General features: G+C 45.8%; 1 protein-coding gene across 9 annotated transcripts in view; it reads right to left on the minus strand.

The window, feature by feature from the left end:
• The window catches only part of mical2a (microtubule associated monooxygenase, calponin and LIM domain containing 2a), a 253781-nt gene that overhangs the window by 44809 nt on the left and 183747 nt on the right, over positions 1 to 25225 (minus strand). For all 9 annotated transcript variants that reach the window (XM_041196942.1, XM_041196944.1, XM_041196943.1 and 6 more), the window contains one exon: positions 5634 to 5796. In XM_041196942.1, coding sequence (XP_041052876.1) covers positions 5634 to 5796 — 163 coding nt within the window. The remainder of the gene's footprint in view (positions 1 to 5633; positions 5797 to 25225) is intronic.

Here is a 25225-nt window from a genome sequence, read left to right on the forward strand (position 1 = left end):
CCACTAACATTTACGGAGGTGGTTACATTGTGATAATGACCAGGCAAACTGTTTTTTTTGTCATGTTGATTGAGGGATAGACATTGACCAGGATACTGGGGCTAACTCCCCTGCTCTTCTTCAAAATAGTGCCATGGGATCATTTCCATTCACCTGAGCAGGTAGGTGGGACCCTGGTTTTTTGTCTCATCTGAAACACAGCATCTCCAGCAGTGCAGTGCTCCCTCAGTATGGCACTGGAGTGTCAGCCTTGATTTTTGTGCTCAAGTCCTGGGGTGGAAGTTGAACCCGGAACTTTGTAATTCAGCTACCAACTGAGCCACAGCTGACGCTCACAGCTTTCACCTCTGTTAAGACAGTTTGAAACCTACCTCTTTGACCAAGCCTTTGTCCTAATATCACGTTATGTGGCTCAGTGTCAAATTTTGTTTGGTAATGCTTCAGCAGAGCACTTTGGGACATTAGACCACATTAAAGATGCTATATAAATGAACATTCTTATTGTTGTAAAAACAGAAAGTGCTGGAAAAACTCAGCCGGTCTGGCAGCATCTATGGAGGGAGAGACGGAGTTAACGTTTCCAGTCCAATAGGATTCTTTTTCGGAGGCTTCGAAGAAGCCTCCCTCCGCAGATGCGGAGTTTTTCCAGCACTTTCCGTTTTTATTTCAGAACTCCAGCATCCACTGTATTTTGCTTTTAATGTTATACATTTTATGTGATAGAACGACCAATTCCTCAGAAAACAATGCAGCACCTGACTTTTCCTATGATCCAATTGAACAGCAGCGGAACAAAACCTAGGGGCTGAATAGTCTCCTCCTGTTCCTATGGTCTTAAGCAATGCAATAAGACAATAAATAAAAACAAAATGTTTGAGAAAAGCCCTCCAGTTCTACACCATCCTACAAAGCACCAAAAGTACTTTTCCTAGTGTCTGTAGTGTCTAGAGCTGCATTTTTGAGCCTCTGGTTCTAATAAACTTTCTACTGAAGTCCAGCCACTAATATAAATTAAACCCAAACTCCCAAAGTCTGTACAGACACAAAGAAGTTGTGAGATAGGAGTATAATTGCCAACTCCCAGACTTCATGACTCATTTCTAACTTCAATTTAATCAGGAATGAGGTCAGTGCCTGTATTAAATGATCTGATGTCAAACAAGCCTGCAGAATATTGGAACCAGAGCTATGTAACATCAGAGTAAAGCAGCGCTTCACTCAGCTACCACAAGTTCAGACCGGATTTCACGAGACTGAGAGGCTGATTACTCTCTCTCTATCTTCTTCAGCTTTCTGCCCATGTTACATGGGGCCGCTACAATGCTTCATATCAGCCACCGTTTTTGGATTTGGTAAGTGGTTTTAAAGGCCGAAACCCTTCCTGCCACCAACCCTCCCACTTATCCAGACTGGAGAATGGCACCAGTACACACCGGCCTGTCTGCACCCGTGGCTGGGGCCTTCGGCAGCCAACAAATCCTGGAGAAGGACTTGAACCTGGAGCATTCTGGCTCAGAGTCAGGAGTGCAACTGCCTGAGTAGCAGGCAGATTCATTAAGAGGCTGACAGCTGTTGCATTTGGTGTGAAAGTGCAATGCCACCACAACGTCATTGGCAATAGAGAAAGAACAATAGGGGGCTAGAATCATAGAATCATACAGCACAGAAGGAGGCCATTCAGTCCATCGTGCCTATGCTGGCTCCTTCAGCCCATTTCCCTTGCGCTTGCCCCATAGTCCTACAAATATTTCCGTTTCAAGTATTTATCCAATTCACTTTTGAACGTTACTATTGAAACAGACTCCCCCCCACCTTTTTCAAGTGGCACATTTCAGATCACAACAACTCAGTGCATAAAATCGTCCTTATCTCCCCTCTGTTTTTTTCTTTACAAATTACCTTGACTCTCTATCCTCTGGTTGCTAACCCTCCTGCCGCTTTATTTAAACTCACAACGCCCTTCACAATTTCAAACACCTGTATGAAATCTCCCCTTAACCTTCCGTGCTCTGAGGAGAGCAATCCCAGCTTCTCCACAGCACTGAAGCTCCTCATCCCCGGTACCATTCTAGTAAACCCCCCTCTGCACCCTCTCCAAGGCCTTAACATCCTTCCTCAAGTGTGGGGTTCAGGAATGGACACAATACCCCAGCTGGGACCTAACCTGCGTTTTAGATGGTTTTTGCATAACTTCCTTGCTTTTGCGCTCTATGTGTCTGTTAACAACGCCACTTTTAAAGTTAATGTAAAGTCTCCTCAACTTGTCCTGCCTCCTTCAAAGATTTGTCTTTCTGATCCTGCACCACCTTTGAAATTGTGCCATTTAATTCACATTACATCTCCTCATTCATCCCAGTAAAATGTGGCACTCCGCACCTCTGTGCATTAAATTTCATGTACCATGTGACCGTGCCCATTTCACCATCGGCTGAATTTTATTTGGGGGGTGGGGGGTTGGTGGTGGTGGTGGTGGTGGTGGGGCGGAAGGGGTGACATATTGCCCATGCTCCTGTTACAAAAGTCATTTTCAAACCGGCCGAATTAATGAAAGGCCCGCCTGGCAGCGAGTAGCGGGTGGGAACTTCAGAGGGACGAAGCCCCGCCCTCGAGAGCTGCTGCCCAATCAGAGTGGACGACGGCTGTAGCAGTCCCGGCAGCGTCAGAGCTCACTGGTAAGCCCTGCTGGCACTGCAAACACCCCCACCCTGAGCAGCGACGGGTCATGGGCTAAGGTAGGGCAGGAAGGGAACAGGCACCCTAGGGTGGGGGGGTGGTGTGGGGACTTTGCAGGCCAGGTGGGAGGTGCAAAGCGGGGATATCATATTGTTCGGGGAGGTGGGGGTTGCCCCGATGTGAACAGCGTACCCCCTGAAGGATGTACCCCCACCCACTTCCTTCCCACACCAGTTATGTTTAAAAATCGGAGTTTTCTCACCCGCCCACCCATGCCAACCTTAATATGGCATGGACAGTGTAAAGTTTGGTCAACTGGCTTGTTAAGGAGCTCAACTGCCCGTTAATTATTTATTTTAAAACGGCCTGGCCAGCAGCAAGTCCCACCCCGCCTACCATTTTATGTGGAGCAGGCCGAGGAGGGAGGAGGGAGGAGGGAGGAGGGCGGGAGGGTGGTGGGCCATCCTCACGTGATATTTTACCTGCTGCCCAGCTGAAAACACACCTGGCCGGGGCCATAAAATCCAGCCCAATACGTCGTCCAATGGGATAAGGCGCTACTTGCGGGAGCTTGCTGTGCCTAAATTGGCTGCTGAATTTCCCTACCTAACAAGAGTAACTAGCTTCGTTGGGTGTGAAGAGCTTTGGAATTACCGAGGGAGTGTTGAGACAACAAACTAAGGCCTCTCTGTCTAACTCATGAGGTGGTTGTCGATGACCCCAAAGCACTATTTCGAAGAAGAGCAGGGGAATTCTCGCCAGTGTCCCGACCGACATTTATCCCCCACTCAACATCACTAAAAAATAGATCAACTGGTCATTTATTTCATCGCTGCTTGTGGGCCCTGACTGCTGCATTTGCCTACAAATAAACGAGAGAGACTGCATATTAGAGATCAGTCACTGGCTCTGAAGATCTCTGGGATATTGAAGAGATGTTAGGGGCGATTGGATAAATTCAAACTCTTTCTTGCTTTGCACCATTCTGTGGGGCGCCTCGTATATTTTGCTGAAAAAAAAGGCACAAAATAGCATTCAGACACTGGTCCTGCCATAACTACTGAGGGGATCAGTGAAATCTGGTTCCCAATCCACTTACAGAGCCCAGCTTACTGTAACTGGTATAACGCCAGACCAATAATGGAAGGTTTTGTGTTGGCATCCTTCCATCTACCAGAGATGGTGAGCAGGCAGCGAACAATCCGTTTAGGTGGGGTGTCTTCATTTGGTGGATCTTTGCTCTGATGGCTGTGAAGGCCAGTCCTCGAGGGGCAGGCTCTGCCATAAGCACCGCACAAGCTGCCAATTGTTGTTTTGAGGCATTGGCACCTGTTGCCAAGCTATTATACCCAATGATCATTGTGGTGCATGCTAGCCCACAGGAGGTGTCACCATTTCCCTCTTTCGTCACTTTGTGATTCCCAGGCGCACTGAACAATGTCTAGGGCCTTCATGTCACACTTGCAAGCACCCTTGAAGCAGGGCTTTGGGTGTCCGACTGGTGTTTTGGCTCTGGCGACCTCATCACGCAGCAGGTCCTTGGGTGCACAACCGTCTTCCACTCTGCAGACCTACCCGAGCCACCAGAGCCGCCTCTGTTTGACTAGTGCCGACACATTGGGAGCTCTGCCTTTGAAAGGACTCCCATATTCCTGATTCTGTCCAGCCAGGACATGCTCATAATGGATCACGATGGTGAAGATTTTAATTACTGAGCTCCTTTTCCTGGTAGCTGTAAGTCGCCCATGTTTCACAGCCATACAGCAAGGTGCTGAGAACACAGGTCTTATAAACCATCAGCTTGATGTTATCCCATGTGCACTTCATGAGTCGGCCGAAAGTGATAGCTGCTTTCCCTATCTGTGCAACAAGCTCTGCATCAAGGGCAGATTGGTTGTCACTGTGGACCCAAGGTAGCAGAATTTGTTAACAACTTCCAGTGGGGCGTTATTTAGTGTGGTCAGAGACAGCAATGCCACACCTTAACCCATGACCATGGTTTTCTTGACACTTATAATCATGGAGAACAAATTACAGGCATGGGAGAGACAGTCCACGAGTCTATGTAGCTGAGTTTCTGTGTGGGCGGCTAGTGCAGCATCATTGGTGTGAAGGAGTTCTCTGATCAGGATGTGATCTGTCCTTTGCTTTTAGCCTTGATAGATTGTACAGCTTGCCGCCGGACCTAGTGTGCAAGCAGACACCTTCCATACCTGCAGGGAAGGCGAAGGTCGGGAAGTGTGGACAAGAAGATACCAAACAGAGTGGGTTAAGATGAATTGAATTTGTAAACATAATTAAATGATTTGACAGGGTAGACTGAGGGAAATGATTTCTCCTGGTGGGGTGAGCTCAGAAAAAAGGGGGAAAACCTTAAAATTAGAACTCGGCCATTCAGGGGTGATGTCAGGAAGCACTTCTTCACACAAAGGGCAGTGAAAATCTGGAACTCAGTTTCAAGGCTGAGATTGAGTTTTTGTTGCGTAAAAGAATTAAGGGCTACAAAATCAAGGTGGCTAGATGGAGTTAAGATACAGCTGAGCCATGAAGTCATTGAGTGGTGCAACAGGCTTGAGCAACTGTGTGCCCTCCTCCCGTTCCTTTATTCCCATGTCCCTTAGTTTGCAGGTACGATAGTATTCCACATCCCATAACTGCGGGGCTATGGAGAAAAGGCAGAGGAGCGAGTGAAGCTAATTGGATAACTATTAAAGAGCTATGATGGGTCATAAGGCCTTCTGCCATGCTGCATCATTCCATGATTCTATAATTCAGTTGTGTAACTGACCATTAATACACACTTGTAAATGTTGGGCTGAGTTGAGGGGTTAATGTTGGTACAGCCGAAACACCTTTACCTCAATGCACAACTTGTAGTATAACTGGCTCCTGAGGGCAGGGCAGGTCATTAAGGCAAGCAGGTCACATTTAGTACAATGTAAAGTTAACATCAAAAATACCTGCTCCCATCACTAGTCACCGTGACTCGGATTGCCAGGAGATTATCCGGAGATTTTTGAGGTGAATGTCTCTCCAGGGTGGGGTGAGTCTCACTCAGATCCAAGGCTCCAACTTCACATTTATTTCTTTTACAGCTGATTGATCCAGATTGAAGTGGACAAACTGCCAGAGAAATGACAAGGGACATTGGCATCAATAACCCTCTGCAATTTATCAATCAATATCAATGATATCATGCAGCTCATTCCTGAACACAGACTGACGATTACCCCCAGATTATCAACCTTCATACTCAGTACTTTTGTGCTAATTTCTAGGAGGCTGTAGGATTCTCCAACCAGCGTTAACAGCATGAACACAAGCACACTCACACACACACGTCTGAATTTAATGACCTTCCCTAAGGTGAGTTTGGAGGCAGGGTGGGAGAGTAGCAGGTGGGGACCTTGCCATCTTCCCGCCTCTGCCTCAATTAAGGCCAGGGTGGGAATGCTCATGGACAGCCTTCCCGCCCCACTGCCAACTGAGGCCCTAAAATGGCCAATTAATCCCCCCACCGCTGGTAGTCAATGGTGGTGGACTCGCCATGTGGGAAACCCAAAAATGTAAACCCTGTTGGGTTTGTTTGTGGGCTCCCGTGGGGATGCCTCGTTCAAAGGCATCCTGTGCCCGTTCGAGGGACCTGACATTGGGAAGGGAGGGCCCACTGAGAGCAACCTTCCTGCCCTTGCTGCTGACACCCCTCGCCCCTCTCCCCCATGACCTCTAACCTGTGACCCCTGTCCTGTGACCCCCATCCCACCCTCACTCACCTTTGCCCTGTGGTCCCTTGGTGGTTCTGGGTCTCTGGTAGGTGCATTACTGGCAACAGCCATTGCTCTTGTTTGCGCTGACTGCAAAGCTGCTGGCCTCTGATATCCATCCCTGGGTTCCTTGATCCTTGACCCTGGGGAAGGTTCACTGCTGTTCACTCAATGCATTGGGCGTTCCCGAAAGGAACTGAAGCTGGGCTCTCTGCAGCCGGTTAAGGACCCCTGTTGCTTGTATTAAATACTGCCTTCACACACACTCTCATCACACACATTCTGGCTCACGCGCACACACAGTATCTCTCTCTTGCACATACCTACACATACATACATGGACTCACCCACAATTGCACTCACACAAACATTCTCTCACACACATGCAGATTCTTAAACACATACTCTCACATAGACATGCACGCTCTCTTTCTCTCTGTCACACACACACACACTCACTCACACATGCTCGCTCTCACACACACACACGCCCACTCTAACACATTCTCTCACGCACACATACTCTCTCTCACACACACATACACGCAGACACACATACTCTCTCTCACACACACATACACTCTCTTTCACACACATACACATAGACACACATACACTCTCTTTCACACACATACACATAGACACACATACACTCTCTCTTTCACACACATACACATAGACACACATACACTCTCTCTTTCACACACAGACACACATACACTCTCTCTTTCACACACATACACACAGACACACATACACTCTCTCTTTCACACACACTGGCCAGAATTTTCCAACCCTCCAAGGCAGGTTACCCAGTGGCGGGGCTGGTGAGCCATTGAAATCTCCATTCACATCAGTGGGACTGGAAGCTCCCACCAGCATGAGGGGCTGGAAAATCCCAGCCACTATCTCTCTCTCTCTCTCACACACACACACACACACACACACACTCTCACTCACACTCACACACTCTCACACTCTCTCTCACACACACTCACACTCTCACAATCACACTCTCTCTCACCCACACACTCTCACACATACACACTCTGTCTCCCCCACTCACACACACACACATGCACTTTCACACGTACATACTATCACACACACTCTCTCAAACATACACATTCACACATGCACACACTCTCTTTCACACACATACACACACACAAACACAGAAATTAATGGCCACGATTGATGTCCTCAGGCCTGAGCTGCTATTTTAACCCCAGGCCTGATATGGGGGAGCAGTGACTCTTTCTCCATGAACTCAAACCTGACAGGAGGGGAAGCATAAGAAACAAGAGCTGGAATAGGCTATTTGGCCCTTCAAGTCTGTACTGCCTTTTAACAAGTGGTTGGTTGATCTTCTCCCTCAATTCCACCGGTTTCCCTTAAATTCTCCTAGTATCCAAAAAAAACCTATTGATCTCTGTCTTGAATATACTCAATGACTGAGCATCCATAGCTATCTGGGGAGTAGAATTCCAAAGATTCACAACCCTCTGAGTGAAGAAATCTCTCCTCATCTCAATCTTAAATGGCTGACCCCTTATTCTGAGATTGTGATTCCACGTTCTAGATTCCCCAACTAGGGGAAATGTGTTCTCAGTATCTATCCTGTCAAGTCCCTTCAGAATTTTTTATGTTTAATTCTTCTAAACTTGAGGGAAATATAGGCCCATTTTACACAATTCAGAGGGAACCAGAGGAGTTCCAGGAAGCTGGCTCTTAACTATGTTTTATTGTTTCCTGGTGGGCTGGAGGTTCAGGAGTTCTCCTTTGGGCCACATAATATACTAAGCCCCCTCAACCTGAGCTTCCTTCCAGGTTCACACAATCACCTCTGGAGCATCCCTCATCCCTCCTCGCCATCCACCACACCACCTTACCTGACTATAGGGGTGGGGAGCTGATTGGAGTCTGGTCCTGAATGTGGAATCTCTCCAGGCTCCGACAAATGGGTTTGTCCCCAGGGCCACCCACAAAAATTGATAGCCTGTATTAGCTGTGGCAACTCTTGCATCTAAGTCTGAGGTTAGGGACTCAAGTCCCACTCTAGAGATTGGAGCACAAAATCCTAACGATACTGAGAGAGTGCTGCACCATTGGATGAGATGTCACAGCACGGCTCTGTATACCCTTCAGGTCAATTTGAAAGCTCTGATGGCACTATTTCAAAGAAGAGCAAGAAAATTCTCCCAGTTGTCCTGACCAATATTTATCCATGAACCAATGTTACTAAACCAGGTCATCTGGTTACTAGCACAATACTGTTTGTGGGAGCTTGCTGTGCACAAATTGGCTCCTGTGTTTCCTACGTTATAGCAGCGACTACACTTCAAAATACCTTCATTGGCTCTAAAGTGCTTTGGGATGTCATGGAACATAGGAACAGGAGGACACCATTTAGCCCCTCGAGCCTGTTCTGCCATTCAGTGACTGATGTGTGATCTAACTCCATGGGTGGAATTTTACGCTGATGGGATTTTACGGTCCTGCCAAAGTCAATGGACTTTTGAATGGGTCGCCGCATGTTCCATAAAATTCCGCCCCATATATCCGCCTTTTCTCCACATTGCTGATTCCTTTGTATATCAAATATCTATCAACCTGAGATTTAAAATTAACAACTTATCCAATTGCTGTTTGTAGAAGAGAGTTCCAAACTTTCTAATTTCACTCCTGAAAAGCTTGGCTTTAATTTTTAGGCTATGCCCTCCAGTCCTGGACTCCTCAACCAGCAGAAATGGTTTCTGTCTATCTACCCTATCTGCTCTCCTTAATATCTTGAAAACTTCACTCAAATCACCCCTTAACCTTCTAAATTCCAGGGATGCAACCCTAGTTTGTCTAATCCCTCCTCGTATCCTAAACCTTGGATTCCAGGCATCATCCTGGTAAATCCATATTACACACAAAATGCAAACATGTTATAAAAAGGCAAGTCTTCCATTGCTTCTTTTTGAAATGGAGGCCATTGAGCTTGCTGGCCTATAACTGCAGATACAGTATGTTCAATAGCCTCATCCAACTGAGGTGTCCTTCACCTGCCTCTCCGTCTTTCTCTCTGCCTTTCTCTATCATGTAACTTTCCCCTGCTACAAACCCAGAATGTAATGCTTTAGAAACAATAATTCCATCTCCAGTATTGTTGCCTCGTTCCTCGGGTACTGACTTTTATTTAAGTTTATTGGGATGTGGGCTTTGCTGGCAAGGAAGGTACTGAGTGCCTATCCCTGAGCGCCCTGAGAAGATGGTGGTAAGCCTTCTTCTTCCACCATTACTAGTAGTGGGTTTGATACAACTCGGAGCCTTACTGGACCACTTCAGAGGGGCATTCAGGCAAATTGCTGTTGGTCTGGAGGCCAGACCGGGTAATGGCAGCAGACTTCCTTCCCTAAAAGATATTGTTGAACCAAATTGAGGCTTTTGCAACAATCCAACAGCTCCTGATCACTTTTAATGATTCCAGATTTTTGTTTATTTTTTTAACTGAATTAAACTCTCAAACCACCATGCTGCGATTTAAACTCATGTTCTTTCGATTATTAGTCCAGGAACGTAGACACCACGCACTCTACTCACTCAGCCCAGTGTTTGTTCTTCCTGTGTGAGCCAGGACATTGAACTTCAGCACATAAGCAGATCAAGGAGAAAGGAATAATAAAGGGGTATGCTGAAGGGATGAGCAAAAGGTTGGGAGGAAGCATGTGTGAGTCATAAACATCAAGCTAGACCAGCTGGGCGGAATGGCCTGTTTCAGTTAAGGGAAGATTTATCAGACGCATTAAAAATTATGAAGGGTTTTGAAAGAGTAGATAAGGAGAAGCCACTTCCACTGACAGGAGGGTCGGGAACCAGAGAGCACAGGTTGAAGATAATTGACAAGATAACCGTTGGAGGGCGAGATGAAGAGGAAATTTTTTACGCAGTGAGCTGTAATGATTTGGAATGTGGCGGAAGCGGAATCAATAGTTAAAAAGGGGATTGGATAAACACTTGAAAAGGAAAAAGTTTGCAGGGTTATGGGGAAAGAGCAGGTGGAGTGGGACTGATCGGATGGTTTTTTTTGAAAGTGCCAGCACAGACACGATGAAAAAAATGGCCTCCGGCGGTGCTGTATCAATCTATGAGACAATGTGATTCTTTTCAACACTTAGTGAACAACTCTGATTAGTAAAAAGTGATGGATACAAAGGTAAGTCAGGGGAAGGAGCGGGGAGAGAAGGGTGGGAGGGCAGGGGTAAAACAGGAGAGGACACAGCAGGCAGAACAGGTCATGGAAATGTGGGGAGGGGAAAGAAGGGGGGAAGGGACTGGAAGGGGAGAGATGGAAGGACAGGAGCTGAGGCGAGGAGAGGCAAAGTGCTGGCACGTGCAGCCATTATGGGCCGAATGACCTCATGTAGTGTTTCATTCTATGATTAGTTGGATCCTGAATCTTTTCTTTGTGACTGGCTTTTTCACTAAGGTCAAAGAGCTGAACTCATTCAGAAGGCCAGCCAATCTTCTCAGATCTCGCCCTGGAGACGGTTCAGGAATTGCCATCCATTTCCCAAATCAAAAGACCAACCCAAAACATAGCTGGTACGGGGGTCAGAGGTTAGTGAAAACCATTCCTGATAACGCATTGAGGATTGGAAAGGATGCCAATTCCCCAGCTGCTAGCTGGTTTGAGTTCCTGACTGAAGTCATCTAAACATAAATCAAGATTTTGACCCAACCTGACATGACCCCACCTCCCTGGGTCAGCAGGACTCAATAGAAGAAAGCAGATTTCCCCAGCAGATAAGGATCTTGCTATTCTTTAAGTAGAACAAGAATTACCTCTGAGCCCTTTCCCTGAGCAGAAATTGAGGTCATATCAAAGAAATAGATCATTTGGCCGGTCCAGTCAGAGCAAATAGTTCGAACCACATTTACCCACCCTCTTTCCGTGTCTCCCCATCTACCACTCCAACATAATCTTGAATGTTGACACAGTTTCCGTCTCAACCACGAACCCAGGAAGCAAATCCCACAGTCTCACTTCCTTCTGTGAAGAACTTTCTATTGTTCTTGCTTCTAAATCTCTCAACATTTAATTTTGTATCTACTGTACCTCATTCTTAAATTTAGCTGTTGGAAAACAGATGCTTCTAGCCCCCCTGTCTCATCTTCTCATTATTTTAAACACCTGTCACTCACAAAGAACTGATGAGCATGTTAGAGTCTCTTGACCTTGCTGGCAAAGATCTTAGAGTGATAAGAAATCTTTATTGTTAACAAACTGCAGCTGTAAATTTGAGAACGATCTAAGCAATTTTGTGAAGTTTAAAAGAGGGGTCACACAGGATGCATTTTCTCTCCAGATTTATTCAATCCGTATAGTGAAAGTATTCTTAGAGAGATTGAAGACCTTATTAGTTGGGGTTTACAACTTTAATAACATAAGATGCACTGATGACACCATTCTTATTACTAACTCTGAAGAGAAACTGCAAAAGATTTTGGACATAGTGAACGAAAGTGAGAAGAAAGGGCTGAGCATTAATTGTAAGAAAACAAAATGTCTAGTAACGTCCAAAGAGAAATTCATACCAGAAAGTAAGATCACAGTGGGAATGTCTTGGGCGCGTGCATATTAAGAAATTATGATTTAGTAAGTCTGAAGCTGATGGTAACAGAGATTGAAGTACACAAAGAATGATCTTTTTAAAGAGCCTCACAAACTGAATGAATGTACCAGTAATGAAGATAATCCATGCCCCTAGAGCATTATAGGAGGTGCATGGTCACCAGCACTGTCTTAGGGCATAGTACCCGAAGAGTGAGAGAGGTAGCTCATTAATGCTTTTTATAATTTGTTTTTGGGGTATGATTGTCACTGGCAAGGCCAGAACTTATTGCCCATCCCAAATTTCCCTTGAGAAGGTGTTAGCCAGCTGCTGTCTTGAACTGTGGTAGTCCATCTAGTGTGGGTACACCCATAATGCTATTAGGGAGGGAGTTCTCAGATTTTGATCCACCGACAATGAAGGAATGGCGATATATTTCCAAGTCAGGATGGCGTGTGGCTTGGAGGAGAACCTGCAGGTGGTGGTGATCCCAGGTGTCTGCTGCCCTTGTCCTTCTAGATGGGAGAGATCAAGGGTTTGGAAGGTGCTGTCGAAGGAGGCTTGGCGAGTTGCTGCAGTGCATCTTGTAGATGGTACACAAGCTGCCACTGTGCGCCAGTGGTGGAGGGAGTGGATATTTACATTGGTGGATGGGGTGCCAATCAAGCTGGCTGCTTTGTCTTGGATGGTGTTGAGCTTCTGAGTGTTGTTGAAGTAGCACTCATAAAGGCAAGTAGAGACTATTCCATCACACTCCTGACTTATGCATTGTTGATGGTGGACAAGCTTTAAGGAATCAGGAGCAAGTTAGTTGCCACAGAATTCCCACCTCTGACCTGCTCTTGTAGCCACAGTATTTACATGGCTAGTCCAGTGAAGTCTCTGTCAATGGTAACCCTCTAGGGTGTTGCTAGTGCAGGATGCGGTGATGGTAATGGCATTGAATGTCAAGGGGAAATGGCTAAACTCTCTAGGAGATGATCACTGCTTGGTGAATATTATTTGCCACTTAAAAGCCAAAGTCTGAATGTTGTCCAGGTCATGCTATTTGCAGGCATCGACTGCTTTGGTATCTGAGGAGTTGCTAATGGTACTGACCATTGTGCAGTCATCTGTGAACATCCCCACATCTGGCCTTATGTTGGAGGGAAGGTTATTGATGAAGCAGCTGAAGATGGTCGGGTTTCAAACCCTCCTAGATTGGCCAGGAGTCTCCTGGAATCAGCATCAATTTCCGAGCGGCCAAAGAAAGCATTCCGGTACATTTTTAAACACTGTTTTAAACAAATCAGTCACATCGTTCGTGCTTCTGAGTCACAGCTGGATCCGCACAGTGATGTCCAATTAAATTCAAATCTTAAATTAGAAAAAAATGCCAGGAGGACCCCAATTGGCTGGGACTTTGGGTGGGCTGCGATGGGATTGGTGGGGGTTTGAATTTCACTGAAGGATGATGCCCTGCTTTGAGATTCAGTCTGCTGGGTCACACCTAACACCACTGTGCATTCTCAGGTAAGAAATACTGTTAAATTGTAAAGGAATTAACAGCCCCTCAACAAGGGATGGATTTCACCTTTTAACAGGCAGTAAAATCTTTAAGTCCAGAAGTGGACTATCAGGCTGATTAACTTCAGTTAACAGTGATAGACAAGTGTAGAGAGAAGTCTGTGCTCTGTTCCTGAACTTCTATGATCGATCGGGGCTGCGTGTAACCAGTGAGTGAACCTGGCAGAGTGCAGCAGCAATGGAAAAGGACAGAGAGTAGAAGGTAGCTTGTACCTGCCTATCTACCTGTGCATACAGGCAGAAGGAATGAGCAAGAAGTCACTGATGGCAAACCTGTAATTGCCCTTACCCCACCAAACACATCAGGAACATGATGGTTTCCAACAGGATCTTGACTGGCCTGGGTATCAAGAGTGAACCCCACTCCGCTTCCATGGCTGTGGGAGATGCATGCTCCCACACTCTGCCGAGCTGTGGCTGATGATTCTGGGGAGGAGGGCAGGCAGGGGTCCGTGTTGCAAACCCTTTTGTTCCAGCTCAGAAAGTGGCACTGAAACACCAGGTGATTAAATGAATAAGGCAAAATCTCGTGTCCACGATGATCTGCCAAATATCTTTAATCTTTTTTCAAAATTCTTGCTTTAAAATAATCCCAATTTCACTGAATAAACCTTCAGTGACGTCACTTCCGCCGACCTCTCCCAGAATATGACCAGCCAGAGTTGGAAACCTAGCTGGGCTTATCACACTACCGTGAGGAAATCCTGCAGTGATGTCCTGGTACTGAGATGATTGACCTCCAACAACCACAACCATATCCCATGTGCTAGATATGATTTCAATGAGTGGAGAGTTTTCTTCCTGCTTCCCAATGCTCTCAGTTTTGCTAGGGCTCCTTGACTCAGTCAAATGCTGCCATGATGTCAAGGGCCGTCCCTCTCGCCCTGGAATTCAGCTGATTTGTGCGCACTCAAACCAAGACAGTAATGATGTCTAGAGCTGGGTGGCCCTGGTGGAACCCAAACTGAGCATCAAATACATGTTGCTTGCTAGCACCGTTGATGATGCCTTCCTTTACTTTGCTGATTATTGAGGTGGGAATTGACTGGATTGGATTTGTTAATGTCTGTCTTATACTTATGGCCCCAGTTTTTGGTCTCACCGACAAGTAGAAGTATCTTCTCTACACCTACCCTATCAAGCCCTTTCATAATCTTAAAGACTTCCATCAGGTCACCTCTCAGCCTTCACTTTTCTAGAGAATAGAATGTCAGCATGTTCAGCCTTTTCTTATAAGTATAACCTCTCAGTTGTGGTTTCATCCTTGTAAATCTTTTCTGCATTTTCTCCAATGCCTCTATTTCCTTTTTAAAATATGGTGACCTGAACAATGCCCAGTATTCTAGTCAATTCACTGCACCTATAGAAATGTGAAAATAATGGACAGAAGAAAAACAGTTGGTTCACCGAGTGTGTCCCATACAATCACGTACCAATTAAACATCGTGACCATATCGCCACCACCACTCAATGCCCCGCCCCAACACAATGATCCCATTAACAATCATATAGACTCCAAAAACATCCAGAAATATAGATTTAGGGGAAAATTCTGGGAAATTCCTCACCCACTCTGCAGGTGACGGAAACAAGTTGTAGGAGACAACATTCACGAAGGGGTACATCATCCAACATTGCACTGATCTTATTTACTCAGTGATATCAACCTCAGCCAGGAACCCGTCCAGCTCAGTATCCAATGCTTGCGGTGAATCCAAGAACTGACAACATGTTCCAAAGGTCAGTGACCCTCTGCAAACAAGAACCCTCCTGACATCCAATCTAGTTCTCTGTCTATACCATAGCCTGTCTGACTCAAAAAGTCTATTCCTCCCAGACACGGAGTGGAATGGTTCCAGATTTGCACTAAGTGCAGTAGCGGGCAGGTTAAACAATGTTTTACCTACCGTCTGTGATGATGGGTTTTCACACTGTATTGTCCCAAACCCGCTGCATTACTAATGCATTCCCCGGAAACATGCCGTTTCCATGGTGGGTGGACTCTCATTCGCCTGCCACACCATCACCTCGCCACTTCATCATGCCAGGCACCACAATTAAAGTACAGTCGCGCTCAGTGCTTCCAGCCCAGGACTGCAGCAAAGATGAAATGGCCCCGAAAGGCAAGAAGACTGCAGCCCTCGGGTGCCTTTTGGACACCGTGGAGGCCTGCTGTGATGTCCTCTAACCCCGTTCTGGCCGCAAGAGGGGCAGCTGCATTACCACTCTGGCTTGGTAGGTGATGGCAGTGGTGATCAATGCCAATGCTGCACAGAAGAGGTTGGCCATCCAATGCAGATAGAGGATGAATGATCTCATCCATGCAGCCAGGGTAAGGCAACCATCTGATCACTCTAAACTCACACACTCAAGCCCATCACACATTCACTGGCACCTCACTCACTGCCAGCTCAATGGACATCACCACCCATTCTCACACACATACCCTCACATGCCCATCTGGCCTCATCTCCTGTGGAGACTGCATCCTCAGGCATCACCATCTTGAGGCCACTTGCACAGATCAACATCCTGGGATACCCTCCTTCCCCAGTACAGCCCTCATCCTGCAGCCTCTTCCCTTGCCTGAAGCCACTTCCCCACCTTCCTCAAGCAAGACTTTGCCCTACAGCTGTTGAAAAGCCACCCACATATGGCTGATCTGGTAGGTACAGACCTACCTGTCAGCCCCCCCTAAAAGTGATGTGGTGCTGTCAGCGAAGCCTGGTGCTGATGACTGTGAGTGCTGATTGAAGCAAGGTAGGCAAACAAACCTTGAAGCCCCGAGAAACATGTTGGTGGTAACGTAGCTGCCCCTCCTGCAGCCAGTGCAGGGGTAGAGGACATCACAGTGGGCCTCCACTGCATCCAAAAGGCGCTCGAGGGCTGCAGTCTTCTTGCCTTTTGGGGCCATGTCTTCTTTGCTGGAGTCCTGGGCTGGAAGCACTGAGCGCGGCTGTACTTTAAACGTGGTACCTGGCATGATGAAGCGCCAAGGTGATGGCATGGTGGGTGAATGAGAGCCTTCCCACCATGTAAATGGCATTTTCCTGGGAACGCATTATTAATGAGGCGGGTTTGGGATGATATGGTGTGAAAACCCGTCAACGCGGCCAGTGGGTAAAACGTTGTTTAACCTGCCCACTACCGCACTTAGTGCAAATCTGGAATGATTCTGCCAATGACTCCATTATTGTTGGTTCATGTAAATTCCAGGATTGTAGAAAATGAATGAGTTGGACCTAAGTCTTTTCTCATCCAGATATTACAATATCCTCATGTTAACAGACAAACAAAAGATGTTTTTTTACCAATTTTCTGAACGCCTTTTGGATTGTGTGGAGGGATCCCACACCCCCCACCCCTTGGTGATTCCTTGCTTGGACCACCTATTTCCACCTCCATAACACTCCCTGTCTTTTCCCCCAACTTAGCTCATCTGCTACTGAAATCCTCATCCGTGCTTTTTTTACCACTAGACCTGTTCCAATGCTCTCCTGGTTGTCCTCTCATTTTCCATCTTTCATAAACTTCAGGTCATAAAAAACTCTGCTGCTCAAGTCCCAATTGTACCAAGTCCCTTTCACCCATCATCCCTTTGCTCGCTGAATGACATGGGTTCCTTGACTGACAACACCTCGATTTTAAAATCCTTATTCTCAGATCCCTCCATTATCTCACTTCCCCCTATCCCTCCATTGCTAAAACTTTCCAAAATCTCTGCACTCTTCCAATTCTGGCCTCTTGAGCATCCCTGATTTTAATTCATCAATTCATTAGCATTCATCCTCGACATCCTGGGGGGGGGGGGTTACCATTGACCAGAAACTCAACTGGAACAACAGTATAAATACTATGGCTACAAAAACAGGTCAGGGCTGGGAATTCTGCAGTGAGTAACTCACCTCCTGACTCCCCAAAGCCTATCCGCCATCTACAAGGCACAAATCAGGAGTGTGACGGAATACCCTCCATTCGCCTGAATGAATACAGCTCCAACAACACTCAAGCAGCTTGACACCATTCAGGACAAAGCGGCCTGCTTGGTCAGCACCCCATGCACCACCTTAAACACTCAATCCCTCACTGTCAAAGCAGTATATGCCACCTACAAGATGCACAGCAACAACTTGTCAAGATTCCTTCGTCAGTACCTTCCAAATTCACAACCTGTATCATGTAGAAGGACAAGGGCAGCAGATACAAGTGCACACCACCACCTGCAAGCTCCCCTCTAAGCCACGCATCATCCTAACTTGGAACTATGTCGCTGTTCCTTCACTGTCGCTGGATCAAAATTCTAGAACTCCCTTCCTAACAGCACTGTGGGTGTACTGTCACTGCGTAGACTGTAGCAGTTCATGAAAGCAACTCACCACCACCTTCTCCAGGGCAATTAGGGATGGGGAACAAATGCCGGCCCAGCCAGTGACGCCCATATCCAAGGAACAAACAAAATAAAACTGCTTCACCATTAGTGGCTGTGCCTTCAGTTGCTTGGGCCTGGAACTCTGGAATTCCCTCCCTAAACCACTGTCTCTCTTAAGACACCTCTTAAGGCTTTTGAAAACCTGTCCTAATATCTCCATAAGTGGCTCAATTCAAATTTTGGTTGATGATGTTCCTGGACACCTCACAAATTGAAAATCTCCTGGGCACTGCTGCAAGTATAGACTCAAGAGAAAAAAACATAGAGAGCTTCAAAAAATATATCCGCTGACTTTGGAAACTTTGATTTAATAGTAATAAAAATGTTGGAGATGGAAAAGGGCTGCTTGACTTATGGTCAAGAATCATCCAGTGAAGTAGAAGAGAGTTTGTTCACTTCCTGATTGGCTGTGGGGTTAAGGCAGAGCTTTGCTTTGATGGGCATGTTGTAAAACCAATAGGGGCTGGTATGCAGGAAGTCATGTGAAAACCTCCAGGAATACATCCAACCAGAGTTGGCAACTCCTAATGCCTTGCTTTGTACTGCTCCCCTGGCCAATTAGCATAGATTCTATGTGCACACACTCATTCCGTAATTATTGAGAAAAAACATGAGCATGATCTGTACTGAATTTGTAGTCAAGCAGAAAAAACATGTCATTTGGCCTTTGAATAGTTAGAATTCTTCATATTTCTGTTTATCGATACAGAGAGAGATAATAACTCAAAGCAGATCAGTTTGATTTGGCAGGGAGCTCTCGTTTGAGTTGCCAACTCTGGAAGGGCTGGAATTAAATTCAAAGGATTGGGATTTTGTCTTTGAGATCTTAGTTACCATAAGTTTTCTGGACTGAGGTACAGAGCCTCAGGACAATCCAGTGACTAAACCAATCTAGTCTGCTGGTGTAAAATTAGGCAGATACAGGGTTTAAAACTGTTGATCCACCCGATCCCATTAGTTTCCTGATTGGGTCTAATTTCATCCGAACAAACCTTAGTCTTGGAGGATCAGACCTAACGTGAGATAAGCTGGTCATCTACAGAGAGATATTACTGTTTATGTAAATGACTATAAGTACTGACTCATTTTACACCAGCAGACTCGATTAATTTAGTCACTGGATTGTCCTGAGGCTCTGTACCTCAGTCCAGAAAACTCCTGGTAACTTAGATCTCAAAGACAAAATTACTGACCGAGCTGGCCAAGTCCTAAAGGATATAGCTGCTAAACTGGGTCTATGGCAGGCGGTGAGGGAACCAACAAGAGGGAAAAACATACTTGATCTCGTCCTCATTAACCTGTCTGCCGCAGAAGCATCTGTCCATGACAGTATCGGCAGAGTGACCACCGCACAGCCCTTGTGGAGACGAAGTCCTGCCTTCACATTGAGGATACCCTCCATCATGTTGTGTCACACTACCACCATGCTAAATGGGATAGATTTTGAACAGATCCAGCAACTCAGGACTGGGCATCCATGAGGCACTGTGCAGCAGCAACAGCAGAATTGTACTCAAACACAATCTGTAATCTCATGGCCCAGCATATCTACTGCTCTAGCATTACTATCAAGCCAGGGGATCAACCCTGGTTCAATGAAGAGTGCAGGAGGGCATGCCAGGAGCAGCACCAGGCTTACCTAGAAATGAGGTGTCAACCTGGTGAAGCTATAACACAGGACTACTTGCATGCCAAACAGCATAAGCAGCAAGGGATAGACAGAGCTAAACCATCCCACAACCAACAGATCAGATCTAAGCTCTTTAGTCCTGTCACATCCAGTCGTGAATGGTAATGGACAATTAAACAACTCATTGGGGGAAGAGGCTCCACAAGTATCCCCATCTTTAATGACGAAGGAGCCCAGCACAGCAATGCAAAAGATAAGGCTGAAGCATTCGCAACAATCTTCAGCTAGAAGTGCTGAGTGGATGATCCATCTCGGCCTCCTCCGGAGGTCCCCAGCATCACAGATGCTGGTCTTCAGCCAATTCGATTCACTCCATGTGATATCAAGAAACAGCTGAAGGCACTGGATACTGCAAAGGCTATGGGCTCTGACAATATTCCGGCAATAGTTCTGAGGACTTGTGCTCCAGAACTTGCCGTGCCCCTAGTCAAGCTGTTCCAGTACAGCTACAACACTGACATCTACCCGGCCATGTGGAAAATTGCCTTGGTATGTCCTGTATATAAAAAACAGGACAAACCTGCTCACTGAGCCCCAGTTTGGGTTCCATCAGGGCCACTTAGCTCCTGACCTCATTACAGCCTTGGATCAAACATGGACAAAAGAGCTGAACTCCCGAGGTGAGGTGAGAGTGACTGCCTTTGACGTCAAGGCAGCATTTGACCAAGTGTGGCTTCAAGGAGTCCTGACAAAACTGGAGTCAATGGGAATCAGGAGGAAAACTCTCCGCTGGTTGGAGTCATACCTAGCACAAAGGAAGATGGTTGTGGTTGTTGGAGGTCAGATATCTCAGCTCCAGGACATCACTGCAGAAGTTCCTCAGGGTAGTGTCCTCAGCCCAACCATCTTCAGCTGATTCATCAATGACCTTCCTTCCATCATAAGTCAGAAGTGGGGATGTTTGCTGATGATTGCACAATGTTGAGCACCGTTCGTGACTCCTCAGATACTGAAGCCATGTACAAATACAGCAAGACCTGGACAATATCTAGACTTGGGCTGACAAGTGGCAAGTAACATTCATGCCACACAAGTTTTAGGCAATGACCATCTCCAACAAGAGAGAATCCAACCATCGCCCCTTGATGTTCAATGGCATTGTCAGCACTGAGTCCCCCACTATCAACATCCTGGGGATTACCATTGACCAGAAACTGAACTGGACTGGCCATATAAATTCTGTGGCTACAAGAGCAGGTCAGAGGCTAGGAAGTGTGTGACAAGTAACTCACCTCCTGATTCCCCAAAGCCTGTTCACCATTTACAAGACACAAGTCAGGAGTGTGATGGAATACTCCCCACTTGCCTGGAGGAGTGCAGCTGCCACAACACTGAAGAAGTTGGACACTGTCCAAGACAAAGCAGCCCACTTGATTGGCACCACGTCCACAAACATTCACTCCCTACACCACCGATGCACAGTAGCAGCAGTGTGTACCATCTACAAGATGCACTGCAGGAATTCACCAAGGATCCTTCGACAGCACCTTCCAAACCCGAGACCACTACCACCTAGAAGGACAAAGGCAGAGATAGATGGGAAAACCACCACCTGGAAGTTCCCCTCCAAGTAACTCACCATCCTGACTTGGAAATATATCGGCGTTCCTTCACTGTCACTGGGTCAAAATCCTGGAACTCCCTTTCTAACAGCACTGTGGGTGTACCTACACTGCAGTGGTTCAAAAAGGCAGCTCACCACCACCTTCTCAAGGGCAATTAGGGATGGGCAACAAATGCTGGCCCAGCCAGTGAAGCCCATACACCATGAATGAATAAAAAAAGGAGAAAAATTACTCCACCGCGGTGATATTTGACCACGTTTTCTTAGAGCCGAGAAGCTTACAGGGAAATTTGATGTAGGTGTTCAAAATTATGAAAGGTTTTGATAGAATACCAGAATGGTCAGTCACCAGGGGATGCAGATTTAAGATAATTGTCAGAAGGATCAGAAGGTGCATGAGGAGAAATATCTTTCCACAGTGAGCTGTTGTGATCTGGAATGAACTGCCTGAAAGGGCATTGGAAGCAAAGTCAATAAAAACTTTCAAAAGGGAACTGGATAAATACTTGAAAAGGAGCAGATTTATAGGGTTCTGGGGAAAGAGCATCAGAGTGGGAAAAATTTGATAGCTCTTTCAAAGAGGTTGGCACAGACACAATGGGCAGAGTGGCCTCCTATGCTGCATGATTTTCTGATTATGTTCTTATGACGTGTGAGCATGTGATACAGGGAAGACAGCGATAATATGTCCAGCAGAGTCAATATTGCCATTGATTCCAATTGGCTTAATTCTCATTCTTTCTCGGAATGTGGGCATTGCTAGCAAGGTTGGCCCATCCCCAGTTGCCCTGATTAGTGAACCAGTTGGGTTGTTTGCAACAATTTGACAGCTCCATGGTCATTCATACTGAGACCATCTTTTTATTCCCAAATTATTTTATTAAACTGAATTTAAATTCTCAAGCTTGGGATTTGAATTCACTTTCTCTGGTTCATTAATCCAGGCCTCTGATTACTAGTCCAGAAAAATAACTACTATACGGTCTCACATGGATCAGCACATCAAACCAATGCAGAAAATCTCACTTTGTCCAAAAGTCCACATCATTGCAACATTTAGCTGACAGACTGGCTGGAAGCCTAGAGGTATTATCTCTGAGAGATAAAGTGACCGAGCCAGTCACTCTGGAATGCCTGTCCTTCTGCCAAAACGAATAAATTCACAAGGAGTTGCAGAAAGACTTAGAAGCTGTGACAGAGGAAACTAAAGGTCAGAGGTATGCATGTAAAAGGGAAAAGGTTGTGGCAATTACCCTACTGCCTGAATCTTTACAAAAGAAAGACTTGCAATTCACCTTTCATGACCTCAAAATGTCCCAAAACCCTTCACAGCCAGAGAAGTGTTGCCACTGTTGTAATGTAGGAAATGCAACAGCCAAATGGCACTCAGCAAGTTCCCACAATGATCAAAAATTTTGTTTTTTAGTAATGTTGTTTGAGGAATAATTATTGGCCAGGACTCTGGAAGAACTCCCTTGCTCCTCTTCAAAATGACGGGGTCCCTCTTACATCCACATGAGAGGGCAGGCAGAGAATCTGTTTAAACCAAAAGACTCGGATAGCACAGCACTGAAACTGGGAGCATCAGCCTAAATTTAAATGGAATTATAAATACATTAAAATAGAATGGAAGGATCCACGACTATACAGAAAGAAATGCAAGGGGATTGTCTATTCACTTAAGCAATCAAAATCTGATCAGTTTTCTTGAATGATTGGAATGAAGAATGTCAGTTAAATATCCTAGGTAAAGAGAAAGAATGAACTATAGATGACAGCCATGATATTCTCTGCAATTCAGCCAACTCAAGTCAAGAAACAACAGCTTTTTCTGCCCCCCCCCCCCCAGCCACCCCAATCCCACGCTTAACTAAAGTTACGACTCTGGGAGATTCGTCATCGCAAGGTCTGGTTGTACAAGTACAAGCTGTTCTGTAAACATTTCGGTACAATTCTCCCCCTAAACCTTGTCAGTAATAATTTCACTTGCCTGTTCCAGCTTGTGAAAAATTGTCCCAGGAGGGAAAATTAACATAAAAAGGAAAACATAAATCCTGAAGCAGGAGAGGAAGAACAAGTTTGGCAACAGTTTGGTTTTTATTGCCATTTTCTCCTTACAAGCTGTTTAATTGTGTTTTTCTTTTTTCTAAAGAAAACACTGGGCCTGGATCTTGCTGGAGTGAGGCATCTCACTTCCTGCCCTGAAATTTAGACCTTTACCCTCAGCCTGCAGCTCGAAATTTTAATGTCCTGTAACTTGCTGGGAGCATGAGCTGATAACGGATGCGGCCAGAGCAATGGGACATCTGGGACCTCAGGTGAAACACGGGACCAACCGTCCATCTCCTTAACCAATGAGATTGAAAGATTGAGAAATAAACAGAGAAATGATGGAGAAAGATGTTAGGTGACTAAGAGTCAAATCAGATCCAGAAAGAAAAATAATGAAAGAAAAAGAAAAATTAATTGGATTAAGAGAAAGAATAAAAGAAGAAGAAAGGAAAAGCAAGAAAAATTAATTTACAAATCTCGAGGAATACTTTACTACCTGTAGGAATGAGACACATAGTTTAAATTGTTCCTTGTTTGGGTCAGACAGATGGAGCGGAAATGCAGAAACATGGACTCCCTCATTAAAGGCTGCTTACATAGTGAAGTACCGACCCTAACTGCCTATGGTGAGTTTAAAGGGTAATTAATGCGGCAACTTCACAAAACACATGGAAGTTTGAGGATGAGCATTCGACTTTGCGAGGCTAACAGCAGATCAGCGTGTATCATCCAGCAACTTGTGGCAAAAGTCAGAAGCACATCTGCCGACAATTAAGAGGGAATTAAGCCCATTAACGTCACAATTGTCTCCAATTTTTCATGGTCTGTCCAAACTTACTGTTGGCGGGATGGGTGAATCAGCCAGGTGGCCTTTGCATTTTTCATCAAACCTCATCCAAGGGTGGGATGAAATCTCCGTTATGAAATAAAATTAAAATAAATTTCTGTGGACAGCATTTTTATCAGCTATATTTTCAGGTGATTGATTGTGATGCATGGACATTTCTTTGAAGCATTTTAAAACTTTATTTGAGGCCTTTTCATGTCTGCAGCTCCCTGAGGCAGCTCCCTGCCTTCAGGGAGGTTTCCCGCAGAGCTCACCCGTGCCCACGGAAATGTCACTGCTCGCCCTCTTCCCACCCCCACCCCAGCAACACTGAGCTTTCCATGCGCGCGTTTCACACTAGCTGGCTATTAATTGGCCAGCCAGCGTTAAATCGCAGTCCGGGGCCCGTTTCCTGACTGCTCCCAAGCCCGCCGATCGCGTGCACCCACCAAAATTAAAACTCAAGCCTAAGTATTTCCTGTGCCTACAGAGCCTTGTAAAGAAGCCCCCTGCTCTATGAGGCTGGTTAGAGACAAGTCAGACAGGACACCCTTTCTTGATTATTATCCTGTCCCAGAGAACGAATTCCACAGGGGCCTAAACTGGGTCACCCCTACCTGAGCTCAAACTTGAAGAATTGGTTGAGACAGAAACAGCTAATAGAACTGTAGATCAGCAAAAGTTCAGGAGAGCAGTGAATGAAAAGGGAGATAAGGGATCATCTTGTCTATTGCCTGTGTAGATGGTATAATTGGGGACAATATCTATAAAAGGAAGCACTTACCTATTTAGAGCATCTTTCACAACCTCAGGACATTGCAAAGTGTTTTACAGCCAATGAAGTACTTTTGAAGTGTAGCCACTGTTGTAATATAGGAAATGTGGCGGCTATTTTGTGCACAGCAAGCCCCCATAAGCACCATTGTGATAACCTGTGTTTTAGAGATGTTATTTGAGGGATAAATCTTGGCCAGGACAACTGGGAGAACTCCCTCCCCCTCCTCTTCCTCAAATGGATGCCATGGAATGTTTGACGACTCCCTGATAGAGAAGACAGTTTA

This window comes from Carcharodon carcharias, chromosome 10 (genome assembly GCF_017639515.1).
Source record: "Carcharodon carcharias isolate sCarCar2 chromosome 10, sCarCar2.pri, whole genome shotgun sequence".
In the NCBI taxonomy this organism is placed as follows: Eukaryota; Metazoa; Chordata; class Chondrichthyes; order Lamniformes; family Lamnidae; genus Carcharodon; species Carcharodon carcharias.